General features: G+C 30.3%; 2 protein-coding genes across 3 annotated transcripts in view; both read left to right on the top strand.

Moving 5' to 3' along the window:
- The window catches only part of LOC101502600 (uncharacterized), a 9,039-nt gene extending 4,744 nt beyond the window's left edge, over positions 1-4,295 (top strand). For both annotated transcript variants that reach the window (XM_027334087.2, XM_012719554.3), the window contains exons 4-10: positions 2,225-2,457; positions 2,567-2,785; positions 2,874-2,966; positions 3,044-3,148; positions 3,349-3,645; positions 3,728-3,919; positions 4,058-4,295. In XM_027334087.2, the coding sequence (XP_027189888.1) occupies positions 2,254-2,457; positions 2,567-2,785; positions 2,874-2,966; positions 3,044-3,148; positions 3,349-3,645; positions 3,728-3,751 (942 nt within the window). In that variant the 5' untranslated portion in view covers positions 2,225-2,253 and the 3' untranslated portion in view covers positions 3,752-3,919; positions 4,058-4,295. The remainder of the gene's footprint in view (positions 1-2,224; positions 2,458-2,566; positions 2,786-2,873; positions 2,967-3,043; positions 3,149-3,348; positions 3,646-3,727; positions 3,920-4,057) is intronic.
- Positions 10-1,957, top strand: LOC105852820 (uncharacterized). The gene is made up of 5 exons (XM_012719573.3): positions 10-236; positions 330-668; positions 768-867; positions 947-1,722; positions 1,842-1,957. The coding sequence occupies exons 1-4, from the start codon at positions 154-156 to the stop codon at positions 1,658-1,660; spliced, it is 1,236 nt and encodes a 411-aa protein (XP_012575027.1). The 5' UTR covers positions 10-153; the 3' UTR covers positions 1,661-1,722; positions 1,842-1,957.
- Positions 4,296-12,026: the final 7,731 nt, after the last annotated feature.

Raw genomic sequence — 12,026 nt, 5'->3', positions numbered from 1 at the left:
AAAGTGAGTTTAGCTATATGCGATCTTTGTCATTTCTTCAAAGAATTGTGTGGCAAGGTTCTTAATGAGCATAATTTGGAGCACTTGGAGAATCGAATTGCCAAAACATTGTGCCAGTTAGAAAAGATTTTCCCTCCATCTTTTTTCACTATAATGGTACATTTGTTAATTCATTTGGCATATGAGGCAAAAGTTGCAGGTCCTGTTCATTATCGATGGATGTATCCAATTGAAAGGTATTACACATTTTTTCGTTCATTTATATTCATTATTAGATTATTAAGTAAAATTATGTTATCTTATTTGGTGACCTAAACTCTCTTTTTTAGGTTCCTTTTTACTCTAAAGTCATTTGTTCGTAATCGAGCACATCCAGAGGGATCTATTGCAGAGGGTTATTTAGCTCATGAATGCTTGATATTTTGTTCCCGATATCTCTCTTCGGTGGAAACTTATTTTAATCGACCTAGTCGAAATGATGATTCGGATTTTGTGGAAAATACAAATCTTTTAAATCCTAGAGGGAGACCATTGGGGAGAAAGTGTAAAGTTGGATTCAATGTGAAGAAAAGAAAAAGGGCTTCTCGGATCTCCCTTGACAAGAAAACATTGTTGCAAGCACATAGATATGTGCTTTTTAATAGCCATAATGTCGACCCCTTCCAAAAGTAAGTCAATTTATTTATGTTTATATTTAATTACTAAAATTTGGTTTGACATCTTTATACTAATTATAATATCTAATCTCTCTTAACCTTTTTACACAGAGAACACATTGATCTTATTAGGAGACAAAATCGTCGACTATCTTCTTATGAAGTTGACAAAATTCATGGTCGATCATTTTCTGATTGGTTCCGTGAACGAGTATGTGTTAGAAATTATTTTCATCCCTAATATAGAATTTATAATCATTTTAAATTTTAACAATTTGCAATTGTTGTAGGTTTCACGGTTGGAAGAGCAAGGTAGTGCTCTAGTGACAGATGATATCAAATGGCTTGCACGTGGTCCACTAGAAATAGTGAGAAAATATAGTGGTTATATTATTAATGGAGTTAGATTCCATACAAAGAAGCGCGAAAGAGGCTTAAAGACTCAAAATAGTGGCATCGTAGTTACTGTTAAGACAAAAAGTTATGCTAGTTCAAGAGATAAGCACCCGAAAGAAGGGCAAATCAACTATTATGGTGCACTCACAGATATAATTCAATTAGATTATTCTGGAAAATACAAGGCATTATTGTTCAAGTGTGACTGGGTTGACATAAATAAAGGTTGTAGAATTGACAACTTAGGCATGACATTAGTCAATTTCAATTATTTGCAACATACAGGAAATGATGTATGCGATGACCCATTTATTTTGGCCTCTCAAGCCAAAAAAATATTCTATGTAGAGAATAGAACACAAAATGATTGGTTTGTTGTTGTGCATGCTAAAGTTAGAGATGTGTATGATTTGGGTGATGAGTTGTCCAATGATGTAGATCAAGTGAATGAACAAGTCTTGCAAGATATAAATGACAACGACTTGATTAGACCAGAAGTTGATGATAATCATGATATCATGGAAGTTACAACATCCATGGAGAGCATTCTCCAAAATGATGAGGGTGGTGATGATACAGAGGATGAGAGTGAGGGAGACTTCTTCTAATATATAGAGCAAATTATTTATCAATCAATTTATTTGACTTCTAATTTATTGAAGTTACAAAGGTGTGTAGTTATTTTTGCTCCCTACCATTTTATGTGTTTCATTTGAGGTAGATTAGTACTGTCATCGGTTATTTGTTTTTTACAACAATTAAATACTAATTTGGCTTTGGCATATGTAGAAAGTACCATGGGGAAGCGCATAAGGAAGTTGAATACTACTCAAAATTGTGGACAATCACAAGAGGAAGGGCACTCAATTGATGGCTATAATGAACTCAACCAAAATAACCATTCTGGTTTTAGCTCTTCTTCTAATACTACTAGCAACCAGATGTAGAATTTATATTATTCTGTGAAGTGAAGTTTATGGTTTTGGTTTGTAGCTAGGTGGAATCTTGTTTCCTATTAGCCTTCTATATGCTTTGGAGTTTTTCCATTGGATTTTACAGTCACGTCACAAGAACAATGACTATTAGTTTAACTATACTTACTGTGGTTGTACTAATCTAAGACAATTGATATTGAGTGTTTTATGGTTTGCTAATATGAATATATGATTTAGGTGAAAAGAGAACAAGAGGTTATACACATATGCTAGATGTGTGGGACATGCCAGATGGAGAGTTTATATTGGTGGATGTAGATTCTTTTGGTCATCCTATTGGTTGGGAAGGAAAAACTCTATTAAATGCAATAGGAAGTTTGGTAAGGAGATCTCAATGTGCTCCAATCAATTACATTAGCTGGAGTAAGATGCCTGAGTCCTATATTACTGATATGATTGAACTAATTCAGGTGTTGTATAAATTTTTAAAAGTTCTATTTCATTTCAAGCTTTGTAAATACTTTTTTTTTGCAAAAATGTCTAACGAAATTTGTGTTTTGTTAATTATTCATATGATAGACAAAGTTTAGATTTGTTCCTGAATTCACTGAGCAAACTGAGAAGATACTAAAGGATAACATGAAGGTTAAGTGGAGGCAATTCAAGTATCATTTGAAATCAAAGGGATATGACAGTAGTAAGACAGAAGCAGAAATGGCTGCCTACATCCCAGACACAAGGATTGATCCTTCTCAGTATGGTGCTTTAGTACATCACTGGTGTTCCAAAGATGGACAGGTATATGTACAATGTCAATAATATTTTGTTCATATAGCAATATTTATCATGTGCTTGTTTTGATTGTTGACTTATTAATTGGATATAGAAAATAAGTAACATGAACAAAAAGCATCGCACAAAATATGATGACATACATTGCATGGGAACCAAGAATCTTCCACAACTGATTCATGAGATGGTTTGTCTCTTTCGGTATTTTTTTAATTAATTTATCAATACAATTATGATGGTTGACATTCTTGTTACTAATGTTAGACAACAAAAGCTAGAGGAAAGCAACCATCACGAGCACAAATTTATATTAATACTCGAACTCGAAAAGATGGAAGTATTGTTAATGAGAAGGCCGCTAATGTAATTGTAAGAATTTTAAACTTTGAAGATAGATTGTGTGCCTAATTTTATATTCTAGCTCATGTTATTAGATTTCATGAATTGGTCTTATTGTGCCTAACTTTAAGAACTTGAATGTGTTATGTAACTTTCTTTCGATGTATAAAGAATGCAAAGTTTCATGTTATTAAATGTTGTAATTGGCTATGAAACTGTGTTAAATGTAGGAAGAACTAAAGAAGCATATGGTAGAGGAGGCAGAAAGTTCAAATAATTCTCAAACCACTCAAGATTCTACAAACTGGAAGAATGATATTTACTCAAAAGTTAAAGGATCCGAAAAAAGAGGACGTGTGCGTTGTCTTGGCAAGATTGCTCGACACGCAAGTTCTAGCTCTAACTCTCATGCTAACCATAGAGTTAAAACATTGGAGAATTTGCTTGGAAATCTTGTTTCCGTTCTCCAAGCACGGTTCTCTGAAGATCCACAAATTAATGAGGTTTTACAAGCTGTAGCTGAACAGGTATACTTTATGTCAAATGATAATTGGTGACTATTTTAATTATGTCACAAACATTTTGATTTTTGGTGGTTCTATTGAACAGGTGAGTGGAGACAACATTGGGTAGGGTTTCTGGAGAAAAGGTTATACCCAAGTGGCAAATTCTTTGATCTTCTTGGTTTAGCCAGTGATCCTGAAAAGAAAGAAAGACTTCAATTGGCAGAGATTAAACATTATCGTTTGGCTATGGTTGTTTTCCTCATATTTGCAATCTAAGATGCTGTTACTGGAAAAGGTCTTATTGCTTTCATTGCTACCTTCAACCACTATTCCTTACAAACTTCAAAAGATTGAATCCTCAAAGCTTATGACCTTATGATTGTTTGGTTTTTATAATTTTTGTTAATTATATATATCTTTTATTGTGTGACAGGGCTTTAGGAGTTGGTTTATCAAATCTGAAATATTTCTCAACAACAAGTGTTGCAGGACAAAGAATAATGGAATGATAGAGTTCCAAAGATAGATTCTAAAAACATGGAAGGAGAGATTTTAGAGAAAATGTTAGGATAATTTGAAATTAAAAATGTATTCATAAGTGGAGAAATATATCACTTTTGTAAAGATTTTATGATCTACTTAGTGGAGAAATATATTTTTTTAGGATCTAATTTCATTACAATATTGTCATAAAGATATGATACTCATGTTAGTGCTATAATTAAAATGCTATGAATGCAAGTAACATTTATTTAATAGAATTAGTAAAATTAAATTATATTTTATTGTATGTTTCAATGACATTAATTAATAAAAATAAATTAAAATTTTAAATTTAATTTACTGGTATTAATAATTTAGAATTACAATTAATAATTTAAAATAAATTTAATTTAATAAATAACAATAAGTTTTAGTGACAAACAATACCGTAGGAATAGACCAATTCTTTATTTATATTTATCTAGTTTTTAGTGACAGTCATAATTGTAGGTAGAAATCAAAAACATGTAGTGACACTCATCAGAACATGTAGTGACAGTTCTCAAAGTGTAGCAGGACGCCCCCTTAAAGTTGACACTGAATTTGGGTGTCACTCAAAGTATTATTGACTTTTACCTACGGTTTTTAACTTTTAGTGAAATATTTTGCGTGTCACGATAGGTCAATTTTTTTGTAGTGGACGTTGAAAAGAATACGCACATTTGAAATTCAAATTATCAAAAGTTGAAGGAGACCACATTAAATGATCATGGGCTTCAAACTTAGGAATGACTAAATTTTCAACTACACCATGCACAATAGAAGAGTTTCAAAATATTGTGGATATTCCAAGTGCCATTGACAATGAAATCTTTAACATTAGGCTGAAGAGGTGGACAAACCTTGTAACACTCCAATTTTCACAGCGAATTTTTTCCTTTTTAAAACCAATCATTTCTCAACAAAAAAAAAATATTGTAAAGAAAATTAATTGACAATGTGTTTCGAAGATAAGGAAAACTTGCAAAATCAAACGTTTTATTTCGATTATTAATTATCTTAAAGTAAATAATAAAACAATCATGGGTTATCGACATTAATAACCCGACAACTCCTAAGTTGGTCATACACTCTTAATCGAAGGCTATTGTGTACCATTGACCCACTAGTTACTTCTAATTAAACACATTGAATTGGTAATCAAAGCCATGACTCTACTACACCTTCAACGCCGTTCTGAACTCTCCAAAAATGAATCCTAATAATCTAAGGCATTCATCCCAGTCAATAACAAGTAAATGACCACCAATTGAAATTAACACATAACAATAAGCAATTCTCATAGTATCGAACATGACTCGTGTGTCAAAGCATCGGAATTCAATGCCTATATATTAGTGCATATGATTTTGGAATATCACCTACCTCTGCAAAGGGTGATGGATCACCATCTAGCATGATCCAGAATTGTGATGTATGAAAGGACATTCATGACTCCAATTCTTGTTCTGGAATTTTGGCTCCAACCAATTATGGACACAAAATTGTGGCTCCAACCAATTATAGACGCCACTATGACTTCAATCAATTATGAACGTCACTTTACTATGTGTGCATGAACATTATAGATTTACTCCCACACATCTAACAACCAATTCATAATCACCATGTTATAAGCCATTTATGCTAATCATATTCATTAACACATAAGGGCACCGATGTATTATTCAAAAATAATAACATAAAGACCAATTAATAACACCAAGTATCAAGCACCAAGTAATAACACCAAAATCAGTATAACCTACACATGTTATATTAAAAGTGGAATGTGCCCTTATCTCGCGATGCTTCCTTAAATAAGCAAATCAAGGCTACTCAAGTCTACATAACCTTTCAATAGGCAATCTCGAATCCTTTTATTTCTGGTAACCTTTAATCAAATATATTTCAGTAGCTTAAAACGAAATTCAAAACCCCAAACAACGCTCACCAATTCGGCTTACCCTTAAGAAGTCATACTATGAATTGTTTTTCTTTCAGTCAAGTTTGATACATATTCTCTATAGCTCGTTAGCACACTAACTACATTAATTTTAACTTCAACTTTCAACTTCAACTTTCAAACATAACCCTCACTAACACACATTAACTTCACTAACACACACTAACACATATTCTCTATAACCCTCACTAACGCACTTTAACTTCAACTTTCAACTTTTTTTTCGAAAGATCGACCAATTGTTTTAAACTAAACTTTCTTTAAATTAGCCAAAGTTAATTTTATTAAGTTCAACCAAGGTAGAAATATTTGAATGAGCAAACACGATAAGTGGAGGTTGAATTTTGTATGACTAAATTAATAACTTTTTCATTATTTAATTAAACTGATTCATACTTGATGATTTACATAGAGTAGAAGCAATAACAAAACTAAAGAGTACAGGAACAAAGTGACACATATAATTTATTTTGGTTCACCAATCCCCACTATTTTGGCTACATCAAGTCCCTTCACCCGTAATGATTTAATCAACTAATTAAATAACTTGAATTACAAAGCACCTAACTCTCCAAGCTACTCTCTCAAACAACCTAACAACCCCAGACTTATGAGGAACACACACACCTTGACTCTACAAGCCAAGTCTTCTCCACACAATCTGACAACCCCGGATTGTTGAAGGCACACTAACACCACTATCGGGTTTGAGTACAAAGATTTGAAACTTGAGTAGTTGTTTATAACAAGCTAATTATAACAATGACTATCACACTCTAAGAAAAACACTTAGAAAGTATTTTTCATACGAGCAACTGTTTCTCTCTTTGAACTCTAAGATAAATATGACATTTTTTATCTTGAGTTCTTCTACTCTTTTCTGATTTTTCAATGATCTTCTTCTTCAACCTTGAATATCTATTTATAGATAAAATTAGGGCTTCAATTTAGGCCTTTTTAAATCTGAATTGTATCTTCATTCCTAGCTTGTTCAACAATGATCTTATTCAAAAATAATTCTGAACAAGATGCTCTTTGATAATACATTATTTAGCCAATTCTTTATTTCTAAATACAATATGAGCAGTTCTTCTAGATTGATTATGTTCGTATTTTGTTCAAATTGAATTTGTAACTTCTATAGATTGATACTGTTCGTATTTTGTTAAGATTAAGTTTTTAAAATCTTCAAATTGATACTGCTTGTATTTTGTTAACATTGCTTTCACAAATTCTTCCGATAAAACTTCTTTCATATTGCTTCCTTTGGTCTAGATGGGAACATAGCGTTGGTCTAGTTCTTGAACTTTCACAAGAACAAATATGATTAAAAGTCCAATTCTCCAGTCAATTCTTTATTTCTGAATACAATCTAATCAATTCTTCTAGATTGATTATGTTCATATTTTGTTCAAATTGAGTTTGTAAATTCTTCATATTGATATTGTTCGTATTTTGTTAAGATTTAGTTTGTAAATTCTTCAAATTGATATTGCTTGTATTGTGTTAATATTTCTTTCACAAATTCTTCAGATAAAACTTCCTTCCGATTACTTGCTTTGATCTGAGCGGGAACATAGTGTTGGACTGGTTCTAGAACTTTCGCAAGTACGAATATCACTAAAAGTCCAATTCAGTATTTTGTCATTTGTCTAAATCTGAATCATATCTTTGCAAATAATAAATGTATCTTCTTGTAAATAATTTGTGATCATATCTTCTCGTAAATAATTCATATCTTCTTGTAGATAAATCTTGATAAGATCTTCTTGTAAATAATTCATATCTTCTTGTGATAAATCTTGAACAAATCTTCTTGTAAACAGTTTATATCTTCTTATAGATAAATCTTGATCAACTCTTCTTGTAAATAATTTGTATCTTCTTGTAATTAAATCTTGATCAAATGTTCATGTAAATAATTAATATCTTGTGATAAATTTTGATCATATTTTCTTCAAATCTTGACCATATCTTCTTTTCAACTTGGTCAAATATTTTCTTCAATTATAAATCTGAATCAAATCTTATTTTAGATTGTATTAAAAAAACACAAATCTTCTTTCACACTCTGTGAAGTCAAATATATTGTTATCATAAAATACTTTTGTTAACATCAAAACTCTAAGTATAAAATCAACTTGATTCCAACAATCTCCCCTTTTTGATGATGCCCAAACTTTATTTTTGATAACTACTTTCCTTTTAAATACTATGACTCCCTTTTACTAATGGATCCCCCTAAGTATATTTGCTTCCCAAATTATCAATCATCTTTCTCCCTTTTTTGTCATCAAACAAAAAGACTTGAAATTGAAACTTGCCTTTTTATTTATTTATAAATTGCCTTTATTTTAATAGAATGAAAATAACATAAACATCAAAAGTAAAACTTATCATAAGTATGAAACTAAACTACTCTATGGCCGACACATCATCTGCTAGGTATAAGAATAAGGTTTAGGTTTTTCTTGATGAAGTCAAACCTATCTTCAACTAGTGGTTTGGTGAATATCTCAGCCCATTGATGTTCGATTTCTACTCAACTTCTGTTGTTGACATGACAATCGAGCTTTGTCTCTTACTTAACCAAGAGATTAAGTTGTCACCAAGAAATGTGTAGTTTCCACTTGTGTTTTCTCTCTCAAGTTTATCTCCAACATAATCAGAATCAAATTACCCACTTAATTTGTACTCAGAAGATTTCTTGTAGAACAAGGTAATGTTGGTACTGCATTTTATGTATTTAAGGATTCTCTTAACAATAGTTAAATGTGATTTCCTAGGTCAACTTGAAATCTTGAACATACACATACATTAAACATATGTCATGCTTGGAAGCAGTAATGTAATGTTGGACTCCTATCATTCTTCTATAGCTTTTCAGGTCAGCTTTTTTGACCTGATTCATCCTTTTCAAGTGAACAAGTAGTGTGCATTGGTGTACCATAGATTTGCAATCACTCATCTTAAACATTTTGAGAAGCTCTTTTGTATATTTAGTTTGACTTTGCTGAATTTATATCTATAAGAGGAAATTACGTTCCCCCATCACAATCATTTGAAATTTAAGCTGCATCAATTTAGAAAATCATTGGCAAAGAGTGCCATTAGTAGATCCAAAAATAATGTCGTCAACATAAACTTGAATAATAAGAATGTCATCTCCCATTGATTTTCTAAAAAGTGTATTATCTACATGGTCTCTTTCAAAGTTATTTTTAAGCAAGAAGTTACTAAGTCTATCATACCATATCCTAGGTGCTTATTTTAGACCATATAGAGATTTCTTATGTTTAAAAACATGATTTGGAAATTCAAAACTTTCAGAACCTATGGGTCGTTTAACACAAACTTCTTCACTTATATAACCATTAAGAAAATCACTTTTAACATTCATTTGAAATAATGTAATGTTCTTATTTTCAACAAAAGAAAGTAGGATACGAATAGCTTCCAAGCTGACAACTAGTGCAAATGTCTCAATATAATCAATGCCCTCTTATTAATTGTAACTTTATGCGACAAGTCTTACCTTGCCTTGTAAATTCTTTAGATTGATACTGTTCATATTTTGTTAAGATGACTTTCACAAATCCTTCTGATGAAACTTCTTTCCTATTGCTTGCTTTGATCAGGGCGGAAACATAGTGTTGGACCGGTTCTTGAACTTTCACAAGTAGGAATCTGACTAAGTCCAATTATGTATTTTATCCTTTATCAAAATATGATCATATATTTGAAATAATAGATATATCTTCTTGTGAGTGTTTCTTCTTGTAAACAATTCTTGATCATATCTTTTTGTAAATATTTCATATCTTCTTGTAGATAAATCTTGATCAAATCTTCTTGTAAATAATTCATATCTTCTTGTGATAAATCTTGATCAAATTTTCTTGTAAATAATTCATATTTTCTTGTAGATAAATCTTGATCAAATATTCTTTTAAATAATTATTATCTTCTTGTGATAAATTTTGATCAAATTTTCTTGTAAATAATTTATATCTTCTTGTGATAAATCTGGATCACATCTTCTTCAAATCTTGACCATATCTTCTTTTCAACTTGGTCAGAGATTTTCTTCCATTATAAATCTAATTCAAATCTTATTGTAGATTATCTTTAAAAACACGAATCTTCTTTCATACCCTATAAAGTCAAATATATTGTTCTCATAAAATACTTTTATTTACATCAAAACTCTAAATATAAAACTAGTTTGGTTCCAACAATATTTTTCGTCACTTAACATCAACCATCTTCAAGAATTTTCCAACAAATTCATTTCAAAATGTATACATTAACATTTTAACTTTGCAAATAGTAAAGATTTTATAACACATTTTCTTAGAAATGAAAACAACTAATACCTAAAAATCACCACACCTTATTACTTAACATAATTTGAGTTTGAAAAAGTTTTTGTATTTTTTTTTTTTAAGTTTCAAGTGAAGTAATTTTCACTATCATATAATAAAATATTTTTCAACAAAATTAACGACCACAAACAAACGTTTTAATTTGTTGAAAATTTAGAATTTCGAATATTTATATATTCGAAATTCTAAGTTTTCAATATGTTAAAACGTTGTTGGTTTTTGGTTGTTAATTTTATTAAAAAATATTTCAAAATTTGGTAGTGAAAATTATTTTTAAAATTAGTTCAAAAATTTAACTAAATAAAAATTATTACCAAACTTTTTCGAAGGCCATAATTATCACATCTTAATCTTCATATTGGTTTTCAAAATCCAACACTTCACCATTATACCTAGACTTTAAATTATTTTACTATAAAGCCTGGAACTTTGATCATCAGTACAAAAACTATCTACTTGTTACAAACCATTCAAAGTCATTTCAAATTTTAAGATTCTTTTCCTTCTAAATTCAAAGCTTCAAGAACCAACATCGATCGTTACTATTTTTTTTAAAGAAAAAGTAACAATCCAATACAAATTTTCTGCAAATATAGCTCATACTCTTTTTTTTCCATGTTTCCAATAGAATTTGCTATAGCCTATTTTTTTACATTACTTTTTCTTTAAAATTTAGACATCCAACATACATAAATATATTAGACAACCCATCGCTAATTTGATGTAAACGAATTCAACTTTTTTTCAAAACTCGTGAAGCTATCGTATAATCACAACATAAAGATTATCAAAACTTTTCTTTCAAGGATTATACACTTCATATAAAATTTTCAATGTTTCCAATTTTGTTTTGAAGCATACTAAATCAAACATTTTACTCGTAAACTCATCAACTTAAAATTTCTTTTGATACCAAATTTTTTCAAAATGAAACCTTTGACTCCTAGAAAGTAAGTTTTACCAAAAATAAAAAGTCTCCACTCAAATGTTATTTCCTTTCACTTAAAACTTATTTGACCATTAACCATATTACTTTGTGACTTTTTATCTTAGCACCAAGACACAACATTCTTTTCTTTATAAAATTCTTAAAGAAAAACAAAGAAGAATTATGAACACTTTGGAAAAACCAAAGAAATGAAATTATCCTCTCCCTCACTACATACACGAGTTTGAAGAGAAAAATAAGGGGTTTTGCTCATTTTGTTTTTCAACTGCAACAATAATAATACAAGACCAAGTGTTTGGAAAAGAACTAAGATACTTTAACTCTACCCCATCATATATATATACACGATTTTATAAAAGAAAAAGAGGAAAGAAAATTATTTTTACCTCAACAAAAAAGTTGACAAGCATTCCCAAGTAAAGAAGAACAATTTGTCTTCCAAACATTCCATCAATCAAAGCTTGGATTAAGAAGGAAAATGAAGGTTTGTTTTCATTAGTCAAAACACCAACACCCTTGTGTTGTTTGTTTGTGTTTTGAGAAAAATAAAAATAAAAATAAAAGAAGGGAGAGGGAACAT

The sequence above is a fragment of the Cicer arietinum genome, chromosome 1 (genome assembly GCF_000331145.2).
Source record: "Cicer arietinum cultivar CDC Frontier isolate Library 1 chromosome 1, Cicar.CDCFrontier_v2.0, whole genome shotgun sequence".
Lineage (NCBI taxonomy): Eukaryota > Viridiplantae > Streptophyta > Magnoliopsida > Fabales > Fabaceae > Cicer > Cicer arietinum.
This window is presented reverse-complemented; position numbering and strand designations above follow the sequence as displayed.

What these genes read in the sequence shown, in the direction of transcription:
- LOC105852820 (XM_012719573.3), top strand. Translation starts at nt 154, where the DNA reads ATGGTACATTTGTTAATTCATTTGGCATATGAGGCAAAAGTTGCAGGT. An exon ending in AATGTCGACCCCTTCCAAAA is followed by an intron (nt 669 to 767) that starts GTAAGTCAATTT and finishes CTTTTTACACAG; the next exon opens with AGAACACATTGATCTTATTA. An exon ending in CTGATTGGTTCCGTGAACGA is followed by an intron (nt 868 to 946) that starts GTATGTGTTAGA and finishes CAATTGTTGTAG; the next exon opens with GTTTCACGGTTGGAAGAGCA.